At 51.2% G+C, this 24,260-nt stretch overlaps 1 protein-coding gene across 2 annotated transcripts in view; it reads left to right on the forward strand.

Annotated features, from left to right (window-relative positions):
• Positions 1 to 22,498, forward strand: part of Cnnm4 (cyclin and CBS domain divalent metal cation transport mediator 4) — a 34,669-nt gene extending 12,171 nt beyond the window's left edge. Inside the window, exons 2-8 of one of the 2 annotated variants that reach the window (XM_047523142.1) lie at positions 14,356 to 14,499; positions 14,744 to 14,878; positions 15,996 to 16,165; positions 16,332 to 16,428; positions 16,957 to 17,019; positions 19,747 to 19,931; positions 20,059 to 22,498. In XM_047523142.1, the coding sequence (XP_047379098.1) occupies positions 14,356 to 14,499; positions 14,744 to 14,878; positions 15,996 to 16,165; positions 16,332 to 16,428; positions 16,957 to 17,019; positions 19,747 to 19,931; positions 20,059 to 20,265 (1,001 nt within the window). In that variant the 3' untranslated portion in view covers positions 20,266 to 22,498. The remainder of the gene's footprint in view (positions 1 to 14,355; positions 14,500 to 14,743; positions 14,879 to 15,995; positions 16,166 to 16,331; positions 16,429 to 16,956; positions 17,020 to 19,746; positions 19,932 to 20,058) is intronic. The other variant, XM_047523143.1, reaches the window with a different exon arrangement.
• Positions 22,499 to 24,260: the final 1,762 nt, after the last annotated feature.

Raw genomic sequence — 24,260 nt, forward strand, 5'->3', positions numbered from 1 at the left:
GGTAAGTTGCTTGGGGCCTTACTGAGGGTTTGTCTCTTTTCTAAGGGATCATCTGTGTTTTTCTTAATGATTTCTAGGTGTTCTTCACATATGTACTTATGAATACCCATTGTCAAATATGTGCATGTGAATTATATTCTGTGGATTTCCTTTTCACTTTTTTTAAAAAGTATTTTGGGCATTAAATAGTTTTTTTTTTTTTAAAGTATGAGCAATTGAACCCAGGTGTGCTTAATCTCTGAGCCACAACCCCCCAGCACTTTTTATTTTGAGGCAGGGTCTCGCCTGGCTAGTTGCTGAGGCTAGCCTTACATTTTCAATCCTCCTGCCTCAGCCTCCTAGTTGTAGGTATTACAAGAATGTACCACCACACCTGGAATTAAACAGCTTTTTAAATTTCATTTTTTAGAATATTTTTTAATTGACAAAACATTACATGTATTTATGGTACATAACATGTTTTGATATGCACAAGCATTGTAAAATGACTACATCAATCTAATTAGCATATGGACTGTCTTAGCTGGCCTTGAACCTGTGATCCTCTGTCTCAGAAGTTGCTGGGATTACAGGCATGGGCCTCCAGGCTGGGCCATACTATTTTTTTGTGGCGAGAACACAGTCTATTCTGAAAAATTAAAAAATATATTTTTTTTAGTTGTCAATGGACCTTTATTTCATTTATTTATATGTGGTTCTAGGATGGAACCCAGTGCCTCACACACACTAGGCAAGCACTTTTGCACTGGGCCACAACCCCAGCTCTGAAGAATTTTATACATAATACATTGTTACTAACTATAGTCACCATGTTGTACAATAGAATTTATTCCTCTTATTTGAAATTTTGTATCCTTTGAACATCTTCCCAATCCCGCCCCTCTTTGACCCTCTCCTGACTCTTGACTTAAGGTTTTTGGTTGTTGTTTTTTTTTTTTACTGGGGATTGAACCTGGACCTCCCCTGTACTAGACCAGCGCTGCCCACTTGGCAACACCCCAGCCCTTCTCGTGGCTCTTGGTGACTTGAAGCTCTTAATTCTGGTGTAGTTCAATTTATCAGCTTTTTCCTTTATGGTTTCTTAGTGCTTTGGATATCCTGTTTAAAATTCTTTATTAATACACAAGGCCGGAAGCTAGACTCCTATATTATCTTCCAGAAACTTGTTTATCTTTCTCATTTTGATCTGTGAGCCTTCTGAAATCTATCTTTGTGGGGATTTTTCTTGTTTTGTTTCAGTTTTGACTTTTGGAGTGCCAGGGATCAAACCCAGAACCTTGTGCAAGCTAGGCAAGCGCTGTTACACTGAGCCTCATCCCCAGCCCCCCTCCTCTTGTTTGTGATGTGAGTTTAAGGTTAAATGTTCTTTCTTTCTTTTCTTTCTTTTTTTTTTTTTTTTAAATAATCCACATGGACATCCAGCTACTCAGGGACTAGTTAATGAAAAGAATCCCTTCTCACTGAGCTGTGGTATGTGTAGGGGGTCTGTCTCTGGCTTCTGTGTTCCACTGGTCTATTTATCTTTCTGTGCTCCACATTGACATAATTGTAGTATTTAAAATAAGTTGATCTCTGAAAATATTAAGCCCTTTGTTCTGCTTCAAGATTGTCTTTGTTGTTCTTAGGTTTTTCACCTGGAAATTTTATGGAATTGTACTGAACCTAGAAATCAGCTGGAAGATTCAACTTTTTTTCTTCTTTTTAGTGCTGGGGATTGAACCTAGGACCTTATGCATGCAAAGCACACAGTCTTCTCTGAGCTTTACTTCTAACCCCACGACCTGACATTTTATAAAAATAATCTTGCAGTTGGCAAACATGTTGCCTCCTCATTATGTCTTCTAAATTTCTTAATTTTTTTCTTTTCTTTCTTTCTTTTTTTTTTTTTTTTTTTTTTTTGGTATCTGGGATTGAACCCAGGGGCGCTCTGCCACTGAACCACATCCCCAGCCCTTTTTTATTTTTAATTTTTTATATTTTTTATTTTTTTGAGACAGGGTCTCGCTAAGTTGCTGAAACTGACTGGCTTTGAACTTATGAGCCTCTTGCCTCATCCTCCTGAGCCCCTTGGATTGCAGGTGTGCACCGCCGTGGTCGGCCCTTTTTTGTTTTTTATTTTGAGACAGGCTCTCATTAAGTTGCTGTGGGTCCTGCTAAGTTGCCCAGACTGACCTTGAACTTTCAATCCTCCTGCCTCAGCTTTCCAGCCTCCTGAGTCTCTAGAATTATAGGTGTGTACCCCCACACCCAGCTCAATAATGTTTTATGGTTTTCTGGGTAGAAGTCTTATGTATATTTTCTTAGATTTATTCCTTAGTATTTCGTTATTTTAAATGGTGTATTTATTCCCCAGTACCCCCCCCCCCAAAAAAAAGTTTTTAAATGGGGTATTTAACATTTATTTTTCTAGATATTTGTTGCAGGGTGTTCCATTAGCACCTTAACTGAGAAATGTACTGAGTTCATTTCTGACGCCAGCCGCTTGGGTAACGTGAGACTGTGCAGCTTTAAGGGCTTTGTCTTCTACAAGAGTGCCCTTATTCCAGATGCCACCTACAGGTGGGGTCCCCTTCACTTTGCACTTTTGACCAACCAGTTATCAATATGGGGGTTCCTATGACTCCCTCAGATTCAATTTCGTGTGTGTGTATACAGCATGTGCTCAAACATGGAGCTATACCCCAGCCCCAATAATGCACTGCAGCAACTCACAGAATTTAGGAAGGTGCTGCCCTTGGGATGTGGTGTCATCTGGAAGGATGCACGTGGGAGGCCTGGAGGAGAGGCCTGTCCTCAGCTGTGGAGGCGCACCCTCCTCCTCCGTCCAGAGTTTTTAACCAGGTCTTCTTTACCTAGGCATGATTGATTGAGCCACCGATTCAGGCCTGACCTTGACCTCTCATCCTCCCTCCAGGGAGCCCTCACCTGTGGTCTGGTGCTTGTTTTTCCTGGTGACCAGCCCTCACACTGAAGCCCTCCTGTTAGGACACCTAGGATGGTGCCAAGCTGGTGCTCAGGGGCGTCCTCACCTCACCCAGGCCTGGCATGCATGAGGCCGGGTTGCAACCCCCAGAACCACAAAAAAATGAAACAAAATAAAACAAAATTTAAAAAACTCTGGTCATTATGTATGATTTTATTTTTGTTTTTTAATAGATTTCCTTTTATCAGGTGAAGGAAATTCCCTTCTCTCCTGAGTTTGCTAATCCCAGCTCTTTTTATATTTTTGTACTTAGAGACTCTCAGTTGCTGAGGCTGACTGTGAACTGCAGTGCTCCTGCCTCATCCTCCCGAACCACTGGGATTACAGGTGCGCCCAGTGGTGCCTGGCTGTGCTGTGGGCTTTTATAATGAATACAGGCGTTGAATTTCACCACGATTTTGTTTTTGTTTTTTGTTACTATTGAGATGATTGAATATTTAATCTCCTTTCTTCTGGGAAATGCACTGATTTGGGGGAAGAGTTTTCTATTAATAATTCTCTCACCTCAGGTAAACGTCTTTGGTTATGATACTGCCACTGTGCAAAGCTGGAGGTACACTGATTTTTTAATTTTTTAAAAAAGTTTTTCATATATACTTTTAGTTGTTGATGGACCTTTATTTTATTTATTTATTTATATGCAATGCTGAGAATTGAACCCAGTGCCTCACACATGCTAGGCAAGTGCTCTACCACTGAGCCACACCCCCAGCTCCTGATTTTTGCATGGTAATCTACACATTTATTGCATGACTGGAGTAAATCTGTCTTACTTATGATTTATTATCCTTTTTACACATCACTGGGTTTAATTTGCTAATATCTTTATTTAAAACTTTGGCACCTACATTCATGAGCAAGATGGGTCTATAATTGTTTTTCCTGCTATTATAAGATGTCATCAGTTTTGTTTTTTTTTTTTAATGGCAGGAAAAATAATTATTTAATAATTAAGTCTTTTCCCCCATGCAGTTAAATCTCCAGATGAGCAGGTTTGAACATATCACATAATATTCTCGTCCGCCTTTGCTTCTAAGGACCAGCACACGCCTCTTACATCACCTCTGCTGCCGCCGCCGTTTTCTCCCTCTTTAGGTTTTGACATCAAGATCTGGAATGACTGGAGGAGTCTGTGAGCATTTGGGAACAGTGCACGATCACCAGGAAGCACCGGGGTTCCCTAAGGGAAACCATGCGGGTTTTCACTTCGTTCACGTATGTTGGTGGGGGTTGTTCCCAGATTAGTTCACAGGAGGCTAATCCCAGGCTAGATATATCTGGATTTCAGTAAAGTCGTTAGCGATTTCCTATTAAACCTTTACGACTAGCATGGCTCATGTAGGCTCCTTAAGGGAGGTCCAACCTTTTGATTGACTTGTCTGTAGACTGTTAGCAGGTGGCCCAAACAGGTCCAAAGATGGGTGTCCCACAGGGCAGCGAGTGAGCCTGTAGGCGTCGAGCCACAGCCTGGGAGGCGAGAGGCCGGGAGCCCCGCCTCCAGCTCCGTGGTCCCGGGAGAGAACTAGCTGGAAAGGGTGGAGCAGTGCGCTGGGCGCTTCCCAGCCCCGAAGAAGCTGGTGGTGCAGCCGCAGGGCTGGATCCCCTTCTGGCCCCACACCCCCTGCCTGGACCCAGATGCCAGTCCCTTAGCCAGGTCAGCCTCGGGGTGGGATACAGGGTTGACACTCTGCTGTCCACTTCAGCGCCTCCAGTTCTCTATTTCTCTCCCTGCCCTTGATCCTGGGTCCGCAGTCCTGGCTGTGTCCTGCAGGGTGTGCTGGGTCTGAACCAGGACATTAGGTGCTTTCAGAAAAGTTTTTAAGGAGCCTGCCTTTTGACCCCTATCTCCAGGACAGGAAGAGTCAAATACGTGTATACATAAAAATTTCCATATGGCAAAAAAAAGGGGGGGCAGGCACAGTCAGATTGGGATATGAGTAGTTCTGAGGTCATTCAGTATTTTCAAATACTATTTAGGCTCAATGGTAGTGTTTGCCTAACATGCCTGGGGTCCTGGTTCAGTCCGAGCACTGCAAAAGGAAAAGAAACAAGCACTTTTTAATGACATGGGAAAATAGAAAGAATGTAAAATATTTAAAAAGCAGGGTATAGCCAGGTGTAGTGGTGTGCCTCTGTAATCCCAGCTCCTCAGGAGGCTGAGGTGGGACGCTGAGGCCAGCCTCAGCAATTTAGCAAAACTGTCTCAAAATAAAATCTGAAAAGAGCTGGGGAGGGGCTGGGCTGTGGCCCAGTGGTAGAGCGCTTGCTGAGCACGTATGAGGCTCTGGGTTCCATTCTCAGCCCCTCATATAGATAAATAAAATAAAGGTCCATCGACAACTGGGGATGTAGCTCAGTGGTAAAGCATCTTTGGGTCCAATCCCTAATACAAAAAAAGGAAGAAAGAAAAAGAAAAAAAAAGAAATGAATGAATATCCCCTCAATAGAAGAAAGAAAAAAAATATGGTCAACAGTAGTTACATTTGTAAGTCAGGATTTTAGATATAGATACAGCTGTGTGGACATAGATATGTACATAGAGAAAAACAATTTTATGTATGTCTGTATGTATTTTTTGGTGCTAGGGGTTGAACCTAGGGCCTCTCACATGTACCACTCTACTGAGTTGCACCTGCAGTGAGATAGGATTATATATTATCCTTCTTTCCACTTTTGTTACCAATATCAGGGGAAAAAATTAGTGAGGCGTGAAAATAAAATTGTAAGAAGACTGGAAATTAGCACACTGGATGGTTGATAATCTTAAATATTTTTACAAGGTACAATAATACTATTTTGCTTTTTAAAAAGACTCCTTGGAGATACCTACTGAAAAAATGAACTATTTGCAGGTATAATTAGCAGATTCTTACAGATAAAAACAGGGCTTTTCTTCAAAATGAGCCAGCGGAGTGAGGGAGTGGGGGTAAGTGGGAAACAAGATCAGCCGGGAGGAGCTGTTAATTATTTAAATTAGGTGAGGATGTAATTATGTTATTACTTGTACTTTTATATGTGCTTGATATTTTCCATAAGAGGTTAACTAGCCTGTTGAGTAAATGAAAGGCCTGAAGACCTGGCCCCAGGGTGAGGGACCAGTCTTACGGGCTGTCCTGTTTTCTACAGCTTCGCGATCCCTGGGGTGCTGGGGTTGGAAGGCTAGTTGACCTAGAAGCCCCAGTTTGGTACCCCAGCTCGATCACCCGCTGTGGCTCTGGACTGGCTTCTCTGAGCCTGTGAGGAGTGAGGTCCATGGTAGGGGCAGCTCCTGAGCCCCTCCCAGGAACACGTTCACCAGGACAGATTGATAGGCAGGGAGAGGTGGACTGTGACTTGGCACCCAGGAGGGTGTTTACTAAGTAAAGGGGCAACTGAGACAGGACCATCTTGACGGGGCTTTTCTTTTTTCAGACAGGTCTCTCTACGTTGCCCCGGTTGGCCCCAAACTCCTGAACTCAAGCCATCCTCCTGCCTCAGCCTCCCAAGTAGCTGAGACTATGGGGCTCTTCTGAAGGGTGCTCTCCAAACTTTTTATTGTGCACCCCATTAGGAAAAAAAAGATTTTTAGTGTATACGACTCCATTCATTCAATATATTATATCGGTACTATTATACTACTACGTGTTATGAAACAAACACACATTCTTTAAAGTTAATGATGAAATACCCATGTTTAAATATCCTAATAGTTATCCCTTCATATCTCCAGCCCAAAGTCTGAACTCTCTCAAAGCACAAAAGGCACTCACAATGGATTCATTATTGATGACAGTGGCTGTCGGCTTGTTTCAGACAATTTTCTTAACAATTGTGGATTTTTGGCCTGCCAGCCCGGACAGGATGGTTATTGTGTTTCCCCTGCTGTGGTTGACAAAGGCCGGCCTCTCAGCAGGCTTGGGGTTGCTAGGTGCACGCCCCCTCCGTCTGCCATTTCCGTGCAGGGGTCATGTCTATCACTTGGCCAGCAGTGCAGAGCGCACCTCTGTGGACTTCCTCCCCCTGTGCTGGGAGGGAGCGAGCACAGGCCCCTGGACAGGGCCCATTGTCTGTGTGCAAAAAAAGTGAAACTTGTTTATTTTGGATTGGGAAATAAGTGTAAACAGAGCCTGGGACAAGAGCCCCGGGAGACTGCTCTGACAGGTGGTCCTCGCGTGTCCGCATGGTGTCCTGTCTGCTGTTTCGTCTTGGTCAGAATGGGGGGAAACTCTCCAGGAGTTCTTTTCATTCTGTGTTGGTCTTATTATTTATTTTTATTTTTTGGGTACTGGGGTTTAACTTGGGGGTGTTTACCTATGAGCTACAGCCCAAGTCCATTTTATTTTTTTATTTTTAGACAGGGTTTTGCTAAGTTGCCAAGGTTGGACTTGAACTTGTGATCCTCCTGCCTCAGCTTCCTGAATTGCTAGGATTACAGGTGTATGCCACTGTACCCAACTCCTATCTGTATTATTATTATTATTATTATTATTATTTTATGTACTGGGGATTTAACCCAGGGCACTTAACCACTGAGCCATATCCCCAGTCTTTTAATTATTTATTTATTTATTTTATTTCATTTAGGATTTTTTTGTTGTCGATGAACACAATAACTTTATACTATTTATTTATTTCTTTATGTGGTGCTGAGGATTGAACCCAGGGCCTCACACATGCTAGGCAAGTGCTCTACCACTGAGCCACAACCCCAGTCCTTACTTTTTTATTTTGAGATAGGGCCTTTGTAAGTTGCTGAGAGCCTCTGCTGAGGCTGGCCTTGAACTTGCGACCCTCTTGTCTCAGCCTGCCATCACTGGGATTAGAGGCATGTGCCACCGCACCACTTCCCATCTGCAGTTTTAGCAAATGGACCCTAGCATCCTGCATTTCCATTTCTGTTTTCTCTGGGCTGTCTTCATGCAAGACATGAAAGAATGAATGGGAGCCACAGGACATAATGTGTGCTGGGAAGGGAACTTGGAGGTTTCTTATGGGATTTGCCCTTGAAGGAACTCTGGCCCAGTGACTCCACTTTTATAAATGTATCGTAATCTCACATGAGTCAGACGGGTGGGCAGACATACAGGCGTTTTTATGCAGCATTGTTTGCAGTAGAAAACAGACTGGCAATAATCCGTGTGTCCCCCGGCAGGAGGCATGTCTGACCAGAGGCCATGCAGGCCAAACAGGCGGGGCTCTGTGCTCCAGGGACATGGCCCAGTGAAAAGACAAGGGCGGGGAGGTGCATATTGCATTTCTTAATTTAAAAGTAAAAATCAGAGTTATATATACATATTTAATTTATTGTTATTGTAATAGTAGTAGTGGTACCAGGGATTTAACCCAGGTGTCCTTAACCACAGAGCTAAATCCCTAGCCCTTGGTTAATTTTTATTTTGAGACAGGTTCTTGCTAAGTTGCTTAGGGCCTCACTAATTACTGAGGCTGGTCTTGAACTTGAGATCTTCCTTCCACAGCCTCCTGATCTGCTGGAATTATAAGTGTGCACTACCACATCTGGCTTATTATTATTTCGAGTTGGGGGTCTTGCTGTGTTGCCCAAGCTGGTCTTGAACTGCTGGGTTCAAGTTTTCCTCCTGAGTATCTGGTACTACAGATTTGAGCCACAAGGTTTGACCAACAATAATATATTTATCACAGAAATGTTTAGAAAGGTAGATATGATTAAAAAATAAAAGTCACTCTTACCTTACTTCCCAAAACATGAATATTTTGTTGTGTTTTCTTTTAGTAAGTCAGCAGTAAATGCTATTGCTTCTCACCTGCTAGAAGTAGCATTTGTTCCCCATCCCCTGTAGGGACACTGAACCCAGGGGCACTCTGCCACTGAGCTACATCCCTAACCCTTTTTATTTGGAGACAGGGTCTTGCTAAGTTGTCCAGGCTGACCTTGAATTCGGGATCCTCCTGCCATTACCTTCCAGTAGCAGGATTATAGGTATGCACCATCCATCACGCCTGGCAAAAAGTAACATTTTTATTATCTCTGATTATAAAAGTAAAAATTAAAAAAGAATACATGTTGGGGGTAAAATGGCAGTAAACAAAAGTGAAGAAGAACACTGCTCAGTCCATCTGAACTGTCTGGTAACATGCTTCACACATACCATGACTCACTGTCTCTCTCCTAGATGCCCACCTGAGTCAGCTTTCTAGTGACTGTGTTATAAACAGCATTGGACGGACCCTCCTGGGCACTCCTTGCCAGCTGGCTGAGGTATTTCCTTAGTATCAAGGTCACTCCTTAGGAGTGGAAGAAAGAGCTGAGTCCAAGGTCACGTGCCTTCTACTTCTGACACACACTGGCATGTGTCTGAAGAGAAACTTAAGCTCCTAGCAGCAGAGGCTGGTTCTTCTGCCAATGCAGACCACCAACTGGTCAATCTTGGCTGATACACTAGGTTAAGAAACAACAGTTCATTTAAAAAATTTGTATTTCCTTGGTTTTGATTTATAACTATTTGTTTTTAAAACTAAGCTGGTAACTTCCCAGATTCAGTTCTAAAGGCTCGTTTAAAACAGTGCTGCCAGGCCACTCAGTCCCTTGCCTTCCATTGCATGATCTCTTTTTTCCCCTCTAAACTCAAAAGGCCAAATTTCCTAGCGTGCTGGAGTTTATTTCTGAACTCTTTCATTGTTTTCTCTGGTATTGCACTGTTTTAATCACTGTGGTCTCATAATATGTTTTACTTTGTATTAAAATCAAGGGACCCAGTGTGGTGACATTCACCTGAGGTGCCAGCTATTCAGGAGGCTGTTGCAGGAGGATCACTTGAGCCCAAGAGTTCGAGGCCAACCTGGGCGACATAGACCCCATATCAAAATTAAATGAGTACCAGGTGTGGGCACTGCTTGCCTGCTGGGCAGCCTCCCGTCTCCAGGCCTTGCCCTGTCTGACTGGCCTGCCCAGCAGCTGCCTCCTTGGGAGAAAGGGAGCCAGGTGAATGAGCTGTGCCCAGGAGTTGGGTGAATGCAGCTGAACCTCTCCGAGGCTGGAGGGCACGGGGCTGGTCTCGCGGGGCTGCTGCCATCCTGCAGGTTGAGGTCAGCACTATTAATAGCCATCTTAATCCTGCCCAGGCCTGGGTGAAGGCCAGGAAGCCAGAGTGCCAGCCATCTGTGGGTGCAGAGCAGGCCCTCCCCGCGGGAGCCGGGAAGCCCAGGGTTTGTCCTGGAACTTGCGGGAGACACAGCAAGGGAGCCGCCGAGGACGCCCTCTCAGGTGCTGGGATCCTGCGTCTGATCTGGGCCCCTGATCTTCCCCAGGGGAAAGGCAGCCGCAGCTGGAGAGTGGAGCCCCCTCTGGGGCCCTCGTGGACTTTGAAACTCAGCACATGGTGATGTGTTTCCTTATGGTCTTTGAGGGATTATAAAAAAAATTTTATGGGAGGGAGGAGGATGTGAAGTTTGCTAAAATAAGCATCATGCAGGGTGGGGACTGGGTTTGCTGGGGCCCCTGGAGACCTCGTTCTGTCTCCAGCCAAGGGTTCGGAGCGCCCGGACCCTGGTTAGCCGGAGGCACGAGTGCTGTGCAAGGAAGCCATGGGGTCGGCTGGGGCGGTGGGACCTGGCAGGGGCACAGGAGGATGGAGAGGTGACATGGGAAGGCTGGGGGCAGGACAGGAGGGGACTTGGGGACTCAGGCCAGCCTGGTCCACTCACGCCTTGCCCCGATTCATGACCTGACCCAGGTGGGAAGGGGCTGTTGGCCGGCAGGTTTCTGGAGGCTTCACCTGTAGTTCTTCGACTGGGGAGGGGACAGTCCTGCCTGGCTACTCCTGGACAAAGGTCGGCAGAGGGTGGAGCGGGCAAGCATGCCAGGCAGGGCCGCCAGGGCTCCAGATGCCTCCTCTCCGGACTCCCGCTCACCAGGCCCCCCTGGGGCAGTGTTTGCCTTAGGAGGACTCGGGAAGCCTGAGGCCCAGGGGAGCAGCATTAGAGTGATGTTGAGAGTTCTTGTCATGCATTGATTCTTTCTGATTATGAAATTAATGTAGTTAATGATGGAAAATTCAGAAGTTCTATATAAAATATAAAAAGAAGATCTCCATCCTTGGTTCTTCATTTGGTTAGGCTGTGCCATGTGAGATCACTGTTATTTAGTTGAAAAAAAAAAAAAAGAATCAAAATGTCAATGATTCCATATGGTTCAACCAGAGACTAGCATTTGGCTATATTTCCTCAGTTGTTTTCCTTGAATAGGACTACTTTGAAAAACGTAGAAGTGTTATGTAAATGTCCATACTCCATTGGTGACCCCAGCCACCCCCAAAGCCAGTTATCCAGTGGAATGGTCAGCAGTAATAAAATGAGGTAGCTCAATGAAATAAATTTTTATGTTAGTCTATAAATGACAATCATAAACTCAAGGCCTAAGTTGATTTACTTAAAAAAAAAAAAACAAAAACAAAAACAAAAACAAAAACAAACCCTGCGTGTGGGAGGGGCAGGTGCCAGGGATGGAGCACGCTAGGTAAGGGCTCCGCCGCCAGCCACATCGCCAGCCCTGGTCTAGTATTCTAAGTGGTAAAGCAGCAGCAGTACTTTCTGAAGCGTAGAAACATCTGACTTACTGAAATCCAAAGTATTTCTTTCTCCATCTGCATCCCCTTCTCTGCCCTTCACTGGCTGAAGGATGTAGAAGGCGGAGAAAGAGGAAGCCAGGAGGCCAGGCTTACCCTGGTCAGCTTGAAGGACGGTGCGGGGGAGCTGGGAGTCCATGAGCTCACTCTGGGCGGCAGGCCTCTCAGTCCGCAGCGGGAATGAGGAGTCTGGGGGACACCCGAGACCGACCGCAGGTGTCTGGACATAAGCCTGTATTTAAGTCCTGAGGCAAGAGGCCAGGCGCGCGGACTAGGCCCAGGACCCTCCAGCTTGAGGAATCAGGGACAGGGAGCCGCCCCTGAGTCAGGAGTGCTGGAGAGCCGTGTGGCCTGGTTGCCAAGGGAGGAAGGTTTACAGGAGGCGGGAGGTCATCTGAGACTGAGACAGCCATGGAGGTCACTGGTGACCTTGACAGGAGAGGTTCTCTGGCCAAGGAGGGGGAAGGTTCTGCCAGGACAAAAAGATGCCCCCCACCCCCGCCCCCGGGGCTGCCCCAGGAGAGAGTGACAGACAGGCCCTCGGCCAGGAACCCTCGTGAGGGGCCCCAGCTGACCAGCCACAGCAGCACCAGTGCTGGAAGTGCTGAGCACAGAGCAGGGCCAACCTGTGCCTGGTGCCCCCGGCTGCACACCTACAAGGTACCTGTCACACATGTGGCTGCCACCAGAGGGTGCCCTCGCACAGCAGTGGATCCAAAGAACCAGGAAGGGCCTGGGAGAAGGAGGCAGGAGGGCTGGTGCGGCAGAGCCCTTGCCTGGAGCCCCTTTCACCCCAGTGGCCGTCTGTGTCCTTTAGAGAAGCTGCCAGCCTTTCCCTGGGGGGCCGGTGCAACGTGTGGGGGACACTTGGTGCCTGTAGGGCAGCTGTGCGTTTCAGGGAGGAGGAGTCAGAAGACACACCCCATTTCCTGGGCTGACCTGTGGCAGCTGGAGGCCAGAGAGCCCCACTTTCTCTGTCTCTTAATTTTTTCTTTGTGTGTGCATGTGTGCGCATGTGCCATAATGGGGACTAGCCCAGGGCCTCATGAACGCCAGGCACGTGTTCTAGGCTGAGCCGCACCCCGGCCCCGGTTTGATTTTTTCAATGATAAATGTGAAGCATGTTGCCGTGGGTGGTGGTGCCCACCAGTAATCCCAGCAGCTGGGGAGGCTGAGGCAAGAGGATGGAGCAATTTAGCGAGGCCCTGAGCAACTCAGTGAGACTCTGTAAATAAAAAATAAAGAGGGCTGGGGGTGTGGCTCAGTGGTTAAGCCCCTCTGGGTTCCATCCCTGATACAAAAAAAGAGTAGAGCATGGGTCTATGAAACAGAGTGACGTGGAAGGCACAGGAGCGGGTGGCAGAGGGGACCCTGTCACTGCCTCCAGGGCTTCTGGTCCCATCGAAGCCCCCACACTCCCTGTTCCCGCGTGGCTGGATGGCGCTGTGCCCGTGCCTTGTCCTGAGAGCACTTCTGGGCTTCAGTCCTCATTGGTCCATCCAGCTTGCCATCCTCCCTAAAGCAGCAGGCCCATCCCGGACAGGCCACCTGGCTGTGGCTCCAGGAGGTTCTGGTTGTGGGAAGGTTGCCATGAGCCCCTTTTGTGTCCTTGTGCTTTGTGACGGTCCTGTCTCTGTAGGATGAGTTCCTAGAAGTGGAATCTCCAAGTCCAGATTAAGTTAGGGACCCTGGCTTTTGAGGTGTGCTGCCCTGTGAGCCCTTAGATGCACCCTTGTCCACCAGTAGGAGTGTGTAAGGGCCTGTTGTCCCCCAACGCTGGGCATGACCAATAGGCTTTTTAGGGGCTGCCAGCCTAGCAGGTGCTAAAAGCCATCTTCTTTAATTCTTGTTTCCATCTGGTGACACCGTTTATCTGGCTGCCTGGGCGCCCTCTCTAGAGGCCACCTCCAGCAGGTGCCAGGTGCCGGGGTGTGGCCTGCAGATAGAGCTCTGGGCTTGTTGGCTCATCTCTGGAAGGGTACAGGGATTTCATGGAGCGTCCAGTCCCGATGGTTCTGTCCAATGTGGTACTGAAGCCTCCATGTGTATCTTAGTGACCGGCCCATGTGCAGAAAACTCCCAGGAGCCCTGTTCCTGCAGCACGCTGGGACCTGAGGCCACAGGTCCCCAGGGCTTTCCCCAGAGGCTGCTCTGAACGTTTCCACATGTAGGCACTTGCTGGGGCTGGGGATACGAGAGCAGGGTGGATGCTCCAAAAGAGCCTAGGAAGCCCCAACACCTCCAGGGCCTCTGAGGAGCGCCCACCCTGCCCGCCTCCCAGCTCTTGCTCGGGTGGACGGGACGGCCCCTCTTCCTGCAGCAGACTTATTCGCTAGTGGCCTGGGGAGCGGAGTGCCTTTGCTTGGGGCAGTATGACACCCTGTGTCATGCCGGGTGAACAGCATGGTGGCCTCCAAGGCCCTGGGTCTGGCCAGCCAGACCATCTGTCCGGCTGGCACACCTGCCTCCTGTGGCTCCCTGTGCCCTCGCAGTGTGGGTCTGTCCCCTCCCAGAGAGACCCAGGAGCTCTGGGGAAACGGCACCAGGAGGCCTTGTCATTTTCAGCCTCTGTAAACGTGATCCTTCGTGAAATGCCTTTAAAAATACTTTGGGTCTTCCTTTTCATGAAAGCAACACGTTTGCAATAGAAACATCAGCAAATAGGAAAAGGGGAAAAGCCACCGTGATGCCTCCCCAGTGACTCACGACCCCAAGTGTGTTGACATTTTTGCAGAGGGAGTCTCATGCCTGGTCCCTGTGCTTGTCTGACTCAGTGCACTGTCCCCACAGGGAAGTCCCACCTGGCCATCGTGCAGAAGGTGAACAACGAGGGCGAGGGCGACCCCTTCTACGAGGTGCTGGGCCTGGTCACCCTGGAGGACGTCATCGAGGAGATCATCAAGTCCGAGATCCTGGACGAATCGGACACGTACAGTGAGTCCAGCCCTCTCCATTCCTGCTCAAGCCCGAAATCCGGCCCCTGGGGGAGACGCCAGGGTGCCAGTGCAGGGAGGTCCGGTCACCAGGCGCCCTGCTGGCGGGTGAGCGGGGAGCACCCACTGAGCACACAGAGGAGGCCACCTGGCTCCTCCTGCCCAGCGGGAGTGGGAGCTGCTTGGGCTCCGTCTTCTCCAAGTCCTGGGGATGGCAGTCTCAGCTCTAGATCTTTCCCTGATAGCTGACAACCGAAGCCGGAAACGGGTGTCTGCGAAGAACAAGCGCGACTTCTCGGCCTTCAAGGACGCTGATAACGAACTCAAAGTGAAGATCTCACCCCAGCTGCTTCTGGCTGCCCATCGCTTCCTGGCCACAGGTGAGGGCAGGAGGCCTCCATGGCTGGTGGAGTCAGCCCAGCCCGGGGCTGCGGCAGCTGCAGGGACGGCACAGCTGCTCCCGGAGGGCCCATCCCTGGGCGCCCCTGCAGTCTGCTTGCTGTCCCTGAGCTGCCCCTGCAGACTTTTTGGATGCCTGGGGTAGCTTTGGAAATACAGTGGGAACGGGACTCCTTGGGAGCTCGCTTGGGTTCCCCAGCCCACGAGGGCTGTGGAGAGGGAGGGAGAAGAGACTCTGCCTGCTTACCTGCCCTGAAAAGCCCGGGCTAGCTCTGTCCCCATCCTTCCTGCCCTCGCCTCTGTGTGTGTGTGTGTGTGTGTGTGTGTGTGTGTGTGTATGTGTACACTGGTTCCCACGGGATTGTCTCTAGTCAGTGCCATTTCTCACTTCTGACCCCTGAGTCAAAGCTCCCTTGAGGACCCAGGTGACAGTTTAGAAAAGATTCCTGCCTACTGCATCCCCTCTCCCCCAGTCCAACTTCCTTCCCAGCCCTTACTTGGTAAAGGTGCCATGATTCCTTTTCCTTTATTTTTATAGGAACTCTTGGTTTTTGGTGGGGAGGCAGGTACCAGGGATTGAACTCAGGGACCCTCGACCACTGAGCCACACTCCCAGCCCCATTTTGTATTTTATTTGGAGACAGGTCTCACTGAGTTGCTTAGGGCCTCGCTTTTGCTGAGACTGGCTTTGAACTTGCGATCTTCCTGCCTCAGTCTGCAGAGCTGCTGGGATTACAGGCATGCGCCCCTGTGCCTGGCTGTAGGAACTCTCACTGGCCAGGATCGCGTCTGAGTGCCCTGTGCATGTTAGCGCATGCACCTTACAGCCACCCCGTGAAGGTGCAACCCCATTTTACAGATGAGGAAACTTGGACACAGGTGAAGTCGTTTGCCCAAGGTCACAGGCTCTTAGTACAGGAGCCACACTTGGAGGCGGGGCAGGCAGGCAGGCTGGGGTCCCTGCAGGGAAGTCAGGTGCACGCCCTTCCTGGGGAGGTGTGACCTGAGGATGGCCGAGCAAGGAGGAAGCAGAGTGGCCCCGAGGTGTAGCAGTGGCCCAGCCCCCAGCCTGGCGAAGTCTCCTCTCTTCTCCTGCAGAGGTGCCGCAGTTCAGCCCCTCTCTGATATCAGAGAAGATTCTGCTGCGGTTGCTCAAGTATCCAGACGTCATTCAGGAACTCAAGTTTGACGAGCACAACAAGCACTCGGCGCGCCATTACCTGTACACCCGGAACAAGCCGGCCGACTACTTCATCCTCATCCTGCAGGTGCCGTCCTGGGCCCGGGCCGGCGGCCTGCTGGCTTCTCGCCACACCGCTCCGCTCAGACACGGGGGTGCCGGCCTGCCCGCGAGCCTCCACGTGTCCCTCGTGGTCCTCTGCCCCCGCAGCCCTCACGTCCCCTCTGGTCTGACCCTGACCCGTGTCCTTGCAGGGGAAGGTGGAGGTGGAGGCAGGCAAGGAGAACATGAAGTTCGAGACGGGCGCCTTCTCTTTCTATGGGACCATGGCCCTGTCCTGGGTTCCCTCTGGTGAGTCATCGGGCTGGGGCTGGGTTGTCCTGGGCGCGGGCACTGAGGGCAGTGCAGGTGGCTTGGGAGAGGGAGGCTGAGGCAGCAGCACAGGGCCTAGAGGAGCTGGCCCAGAGGAGTCGAGCGGCCTGGCCTTCGGAGGCGAGGGAGGAGGTGAGAGGGTCTGGAGCGTCCTGAGTGGGAGACGCCTGCAGTGGGAGAGCTGCGCCGGCTTGCGGCTCCGACAGAAAGCGGGCGCATGATGGGCCCTCCGCGGTGCTGCCAGAGGCCACGTGGATCCACTGGGAGTGGCAGGAGGGTGGGAGACGGCCTGGGCACCGGGGCAGCTCTGCCCTCCTCTGCACAGGGCTCCTTGCTCCGCCCAGCACCCTCCTGTCAGAACCCTGTCCCTTTTCCACCCACCACGCTCCCAGCCCTGCCCAGAGCAGACTGGCCCCTGTCAAGTCTGCCTCTCTGCCCCTTTCCTGTGGCTCTGGGCCCTGCCTCCTGACCCCGGCCAGGTCGCTGACCTCTCCTCTCTTGCTCCAGTTCCTTCCACCCAGGCCGGGTGTCCGCCTGGCAAGCGGAACTCGCTGCTGTCCTGGCTCTCAGGTAACGTGGCATGCGAGAGGAGCTCACACTGCCACCTGTCGTCCGAGCCGCTCACTGCGCCTACATTAACCCTGCCCCAGGCACCTGGGCACTCCGCCTGGGCACCGGCTCTGCTTGGCTTAGGGTCCAGTTTCTGGGTGGCTTTGCCCCAGTCCTTAAATCCCTGGGAAGGGACCCCCCACAGGTAGACAGACAGAACCCGTGATGAATGACAATGGAGGGCTTCTGGCCAAACCACTGTGCTCCGCCTGCAGGGGACCAGCTCAGCTGCTTGTTTTTTCTCTGCTGTAAAATGTGACATTCGAGTCAGAAGCATCTTGGGAGAGGCCAGGTGCTGGGTGCTGTTCCTGGCCTTGGCTCTGCCCGCTCGGACATGCCCCCAGGAGATGTGAGAACAGGGGTTCTGACACCGCGAGACCAGTTTGCCCGCCCCGTGTGGTGTGCACCGGGTGGCCGGGGCCGAGGGTCCTAGCCGGGCGGGAACATCTTTGTGGGGGGCTTTGAGCCCCTTGGAGCCTGCCCCTCAGTCAGCCAACCTTGCAGTGGGTTTCTCTGTGCTTTAGCAGCACCGCGCTCTTCTGACCCTTCGCTTGTTAAAAATAGCAAATACAACGGTTGCTGGGAAGAAGCCCCTGCCGCCCTTCCCGGAGCCCCCGGGACCTCGGCCCTTCCTCCCCTTGCTGCTCCACCCGTGCGCGCCTGCGTGGTTTGGCCAGCGTGCTTCTGCATCTGGGAACGGGGTGCTTCTGGACAGTGCTCTGTTGGCGCAGCCTGGAGCAGGCCTAGTGCCCCTCAGCCATTCCTGCCTCAGGGGCACTTGCTGGAGCAGTCTTTATTATGGAAAATACCATGATCTTTAAAACCATGCAAAGACTTTTCTGAGTTTTAAAATTATATTCTTAGGGTATTTTCTCAGAAATAGGATTACCAGGTCAAAGAAACCTAACTTTTGCCATTTTTATTGTTTTTTTTTTTTAATCCTTAAAGTAACAGTTTACTGGGAAATCAGAAAGAAGTTGTGAGAAAATTAAAAAGTACCATAATTTCATTTCCCAGAGACAACACTGGCATTTCTCGATAGGACCTGTTTGTAAGAGATATTGGCCTGGGTTCTGTATTCAGTGGTAGTCTTCACTTAGCATGCCCTGGACCTTGGGTTCCATCCCCAGCCTAAGAAAGTAAATTCTGTTCCTGTTTCAGAAAGCATTCCATCATTCAAATGATTAATGTGAGTTTTTAAGTAATACTCCTGGTATTTCTGAATTTTTCCTGGAGGTGAATCAGAGGTATTACTTAGCTACTTGCATGTGACCCTCTAACCAGCCTGTTTCCTGTTCCCAGGTGGGCATACCCAGTCCCAGAATGGCCAGACTGTATTTTCCTAGATTATCAATGAAAATCTAAGCTTTACCAGAGGAATACTTGATTTGGTCTCACTTGGTTAAGAGCTGTGGTGGTCACTGAGTCACTGGGCTCTGTGTGTTCGTTCTCTCTGCTGGGCTATTTCTTGGCATAGCTAACTTAGTAGTTAGCTAACTTAGTAGTTAACTAAAGCAAATCCCTTGATCTACTTCCTGTTTGTGTAAAACAAGTCGCATGCACTGGGTGCCTGTAATCCCAGTGACTGGAGGCTAATGCAGGAGGATTACAGGTTTGAGGCCAGCCTCAGCAATTTTGCAAGACCCTTAGCAACTTAATGAGACCCTGTCTCAAAATAAAAAAAATTTAAAAAGAACTGGAGATGTGGGGATGTGGCTCAGTGATTAAGCACCCCTGGGTTTGATCCGTGGTACCAAAAAAATAAAATCAAATAAAAAATAAAACAAGTCGCCTGCCTTCACTGGTAACTTCTCTGTGCCTTTCCTTGTTCTCTGTGTTTTCAAAACTGAGCCAGTGTTGAGCAGTGTCAGGCAGAAACAGCTCCTTTCCCCTTCCCCGGCTGGGCTGGAGTCGCCCCCTTTCCTGGGCAAGAGGTCCGTGCTGCCTGGTGGCCAGGAAAGGCTGCACCCCCATCCTAGTTAACAGGGCCCTCGGGGTTCCTGAGGACCTGCCGCCCCCTCCTTCTGCCAGCTGGCGGGGATCGGGTAGACAGTGGGTAGGACTGGCTCCACACTGAGCGGGTCGCGCACAGGACACACCTCCAACCAGTGAGCACCGTAGCAGTGACAGGTGTGTTCCTCCTCTCCATAAATGTCACTTGTTTAAAAGTATATAGTTTATGTCACTTGACATATAAGCTGGTATTAAGACAAAGGTGGCTTGTCTGTCACTCGAGGGGCATCACTGTGTGGCCTGGGAGTGATGAATTTGGGGAGTTGGCTGAGGCTCTGTAGCCACGCATTTCCTGTCTGTGGTTTTCATGTTTGTTGGCCAGTTTGCTTGGATGGACTTTTTGATACTTACTGCCTGACACTCGCTGGCCGTGAGGAGGTCAGCCCGGTGCAGCTGGCGCTTCTGTGTGCTTTCGTTTGTCCCTGAAAACGGTTCTGCTGGGCTGGAGCTGGGCTCTGGCAGAGCGCCTGCCTAGCATTGTGAGGCACTGGGTTCGAGCCTCAGCACCACATAAATACATATAAAAGAAAAATAACATCAACTAGGAAAAAAAACAGACTGGTCCTGTTCCTGGGAGAGGGACCATGTCCCTGCCTCTTCTGGGCTGAGCTCAGACAAGGGCTGCAGGTGGGAACCAGACACAGCCTGACCTGCCGGCCTCCACTGTCCCCACAGACCGCTCCCCATCGCACGCCATGCCCCTCAGCCGCTCAGCCTCCCTCAGTTACCCTGAACGCAGCACAGATGCGTCCACCACGTCCACCCTGGGAACTGGCAGCAACCAGTTTGGCAGCTCCATCCTGGGCCAGTACATCTCGGACTTCAGTGTCCGGGCGCTCATGGACCTGCAGTACATTAAGGTGAGTGCTCTCTGCTGCGGCCCGCGGCCCCTGTCCGCGCCCTCGCCCCGCTCCTGCCCGGGGGCTCCCTCTCCTCTGCCTGGGCCCGGCCCTGCCCCTGCCCACCGCACACGCTTCCCTCCTGCAGATCACGAGGCAGCAGTACCAGAACGGGCTGCTGGCGTCCCGCATGGAGAACGGGCCTCAGTTTCCCATGGACGGGTGCACCACCTGCACCGAGAACTCGGCCGAGAAGCCCGAGAAGCCCGAGCTGCCCGTGGTGGACGAGACCACGACTCTGCTCAACGAGCGCAACTCCTTGCTGCACAGAGCCTCCCCCGACAACGCCGTCTGACAGCAGGGCCCGGGGCCCCGCCCGCCCCGCGGGGCCTCCCCAGTGGGCCACACGAGAGAGGGAGCCTTTAGGCCAGGGGTGCGGATTGCCTGTTGACCGAGCAGCCAGGCGTCCCGCCCGTAGGGATCCGACTGCTGACTGGGACCTCTGAACAGCTCTGAGGTGGCGGCTGCCCAGCCCTGGACTGGTGGGCAGTGGGCCAGCCACCTGAGCAAAGGCTGTTTTTTACTGAGGATTTCTAAACTAGGCTCATTGCTCCTTTTTTTAAAATATCATTTTGGGAAGGGAAGACAGGGTTAAGGAACTTTATGTTTAAAAAAAAAATGTTTTTTCAAAAAAAAAAAAAAAAAAAGAAACTTTAGAAGGGGAAGGGTCCCCACCCTGGAAGCAATAGCCATAATCTTCTCCCAGCCGCGACCTTCCAGCATAAGCCCCTGCCTCAGGGAGCCCACCCTCTCCTGCAGGGTGGGGGCCAGCGCCTGCAGGAGGAGGTGGCTGGTGCAAGGACAGCTCTTCAGAAGCAAGGAACCAAGGCCTGAGGTCAGCTGCCTGAACAGTGCACACCTGGGGCTGACCGTGTCTGGGAACTTGACCAGGGGACATGATGGCCCTGGCCATGGAGAGGAACCCGTCTCCTGTCACTGCTGGACCCAGGAACCTCTCAGAAATTCTGTGGACGGGCTCTCCCGGTGAGTCAGGGCTAGCTGAGGACTCTCCTCCCACCTCCCGTCTCTCCTTTCCAAGAACCCCCACCTTGTAATGGGGCCGAGGCGCCCTGCTCCCCAGGCCTGTCCCCACCTTTACCAAAGGTTCCCCCTTGGGGGGCAGGGCATCTGTGCCAGGGATTGCCTGTCGGGGTGCTCCTCTTGGATCTGGGGGCGAATGCGGCCGCAGGCTTCCGTGTTGTAGCAGTGTGACCACTCCTCCCGCCCTCCAGAGGAGCCGCGGCACAGCTGACCCGGGAGGCCATCCTCCCAGGCTCCCTGCTCCTCTCCAAGCCCGTCCCTCTTGGGGGCTGGGCACAAGAGAACATGTTGAAGCCAGCAGGACGGCTCTTCACGCCCTTCCCTGTGGCTGACTGAGGCTCACCTGACCGTGTTGGCTCCCTGTGGGACCCCATAAGTGGGGTCACTGGGGAGGGGCTCTGGGGAGAGCAGGGGTGTATCCCCATCTCCTCGTGCTGTGTGGGCTCGGGCGCTTGCGCTGAAGCTGGTACTGGGTGGGAGCCTCACACGCCACGGGAAGTCCCACCCAGAGCCCATTCGTCAGGCTGTCGCGCCTGCTCCAGAGCTCCTGGCTGCCACCGTGGGGAAACTGGGACCAAGGGCCTCGTCAGCCCTTCTGTCAGGAGGCACAGGAGCCGGGGCACCAGATCCAGGTGGAAAGCTGCCGGCCTTTTGCCTGAGTGGCGTTTATTCCCTCCTTTCCTCAGCCAGGGCAGGCCTGTCACCAAAAGTGCTCTGCTCTCCAGGCACCTAGAGAACCCTAGCTCCCGGGACCAGGGAGTCCCTGCACCAGGAACGCCTGCCCCAGCCCATCCGAGGCCTCCCGGGCGCAGGGTTTACTCCTGAAGTCCGGGGAGGGTGCAGATGCCTGCAGGCTCTCAAGCAGAAGGGAAGGGGGCAGCGGCGCTCTGATCCCTTGGGGAGCCCTTCGTGTTCTACAGAAGCAGCTTGGCTCCGAGCCCTGCAGGAGCTGGCAGGCTCGTTCCTGAGCCCGGAGTCCAGGTAGAGCAGAGCGCCGGCCCAACCTGGCGGAGCAGGCACGCACACTTCCACAGCTACCTCTTTGCACACAGTTGCTCCCAACAGGTGGCCCCCGCCCCTTTCTAATCACTCCCTGAAGAGGGTCATGATCGTTCCCAGATGTCACCAGTCCACTGATGTCCTCCTCCCAGTGCAATTTCTCACTTCCTATTCCAACCTCTGGTTCCTGGGCTGAGCCATACCCTGGACCCGGCCTGCTCTGCTTGTCTTCCTGGGTCAGGGAGACCTTGGCATGTGGCATCCAAATGGGTAGGCGAGTCACAGCCACCATAGCAGATAACTCCTATTTATTTTGCATAAGATTTTAATTTGTATATTTTTGTGATTTATTTTGGCGTTGTTATGAGTGTGACTCTCGGGGAGTTTTGTTGTTATGACTCTTGTGTCTTTTGTCACAAAACAATGATAATATTTGCTAAACAATATACGGAATTTATTTTTGATTGGTAATAAAAAAATGAAATACATAAAAGTCTTGGTGAGTCTGTAGCTGGCATTTGAGTTCAGTCTGTATTCAGCCTCTGTGATGAGGAGGGAGGTGACTGGCTGACTGCACTGTGACAGACATGGGATATAAAGCACTTTGGGGCTGTTTAAGAGTGAGATGCAAGCAGAACTGTAATTTACAAAACACACATCATCGAGGCTGCTGTCACAGGCGTTGGAGAGTGGCAGCTGCTGGCAGACATTCAGGGCACATGTGCCCAGCCGCCAGCACAGTCCTGTAAGCTGGAAGCCCCGAGGCTCCTGCCGCAGGTCCTGAAGGGTGTTGGAATGAGTACACGGTCCCTCCTTCTCCGGGGGCTGGGAGATGATCAGCTTCTCCAGCCTGATCCACTGATGTGATCATATGATTTCCTAACATGCAGTTGCCTCTCTGTCCACACTGGTGGGCTCACGTGGTCTACAGTTGGAGTGCTGGTCCCCTGAAGAACCACACAGAGTGGCAGCTGTGGAATCTTTTTTTTTTTTTTTTGATACTGGGATTGAACCCAGGGGTGCTTAACTACTGAGCCACATGCCCAGCCCTTTTTATATTTTATTCTGAGTCAGGGTCTCACTGAGTTGCTTAAGGCCTCACTAAGTTGCTAAAGCTGGCTTTGAACTTGGGATCCTCCTGCCTCAGCCTCCCGAGCCATTGGGACCCAGATCTTTTTTTATATTTTGAGAGAGGGCCTTGCTAAGTTGCTGAGGCTGGCTTTGAACTTGCGAGTCTCCTGCCTCAACCTTCCAAGCTGCTGGGATTGCAGGCGTGTGCCACCATACCTGTTAGCTGTGGAATCTTGTGGCACACACTCAGTGCCTTCCAGAGTGCCAGGGCCAGGGGTGAGCAAGCACACCTTAACATTAGACAAACTGGGGAGGCATCTGAGGAAAGGGGGGCACTTGGGTAGCAGCGAAGGAAAGTGGGTACTTCAGACAAAAGGGGTAACAAACACTGTGTGTGCAGCTGGGCAGGAGGAAACGACATTGGTCCGCCTGTCCTAATGTGTGTGGCTTCTGCTGCATTCCAGCTGCTACCAACCCGAGTGAGGTTACTGAGGAAGACCCCCCTGGGAGAGGCACACAGGGCCTTTGCATGTGCTATCTCCTTCTCCTAGGACATGTCTCCAAGTCGTTACAACATGCTGAGCATGCACTATAGCACTGAGCTTCTCCTCCAACACCTCTCCCAAGTCTTCATGAGGCGCACTCACGTCATTTACACCTCAGTCCAACCATTTCCTCCCTAGAGAAGCCTTCCCTGATTGCTCCATCTCAAATAGCATCAACCCAACCCCTCTGTCTCCTTATTTTGCCTTTTCTCCATAGCACGATTATTTATTGATAATAAAATATAGATATTTATTTTCTGTTGTCATAGCACTAGACCAAGCCTATGAGGGCAGGGACTTGATGTCACCCCCACCATACCCCAGCACTGGAACCACTGTGGACATTCAGTGCAGGAAACACTTGTCGGGTGAATAAATGAAGATTTTACAGTTAAGCCAACAACTGGATGCTGTGAGGGAGCACATAGCACCCCTGACCGTGACCCGAGGAAGGGGCACTGGAGCCAGGACTTGAGAGATGAGCAGGAGTTAGCCAGCGGTGACACCCAGGAGCTAGGAGTTTATTAAAAAGTAGAGATGTCTTGATCCAAATGACCAGTCAGGAAAATGGCCCAGAAAGGCCCAAGGAGGGTCCAGGGTCTCCAACAGAACTGCAACTGACCAGAGTGCAGGC

This window comes from Sciurus carolinensis, chromosome 13 (genome assembly GCF_902686445.1).
Source record: "Sciurus carolinensis chromosome 13, mSciCar1.2, whole genome shotgun sequence".
Taxonomy (NCBI): Eukaryota; Metazoa; Chordata; class Mammalia; order Rodentia; family Sciuridae; genus Sciurus; species Sciurus carolinensis.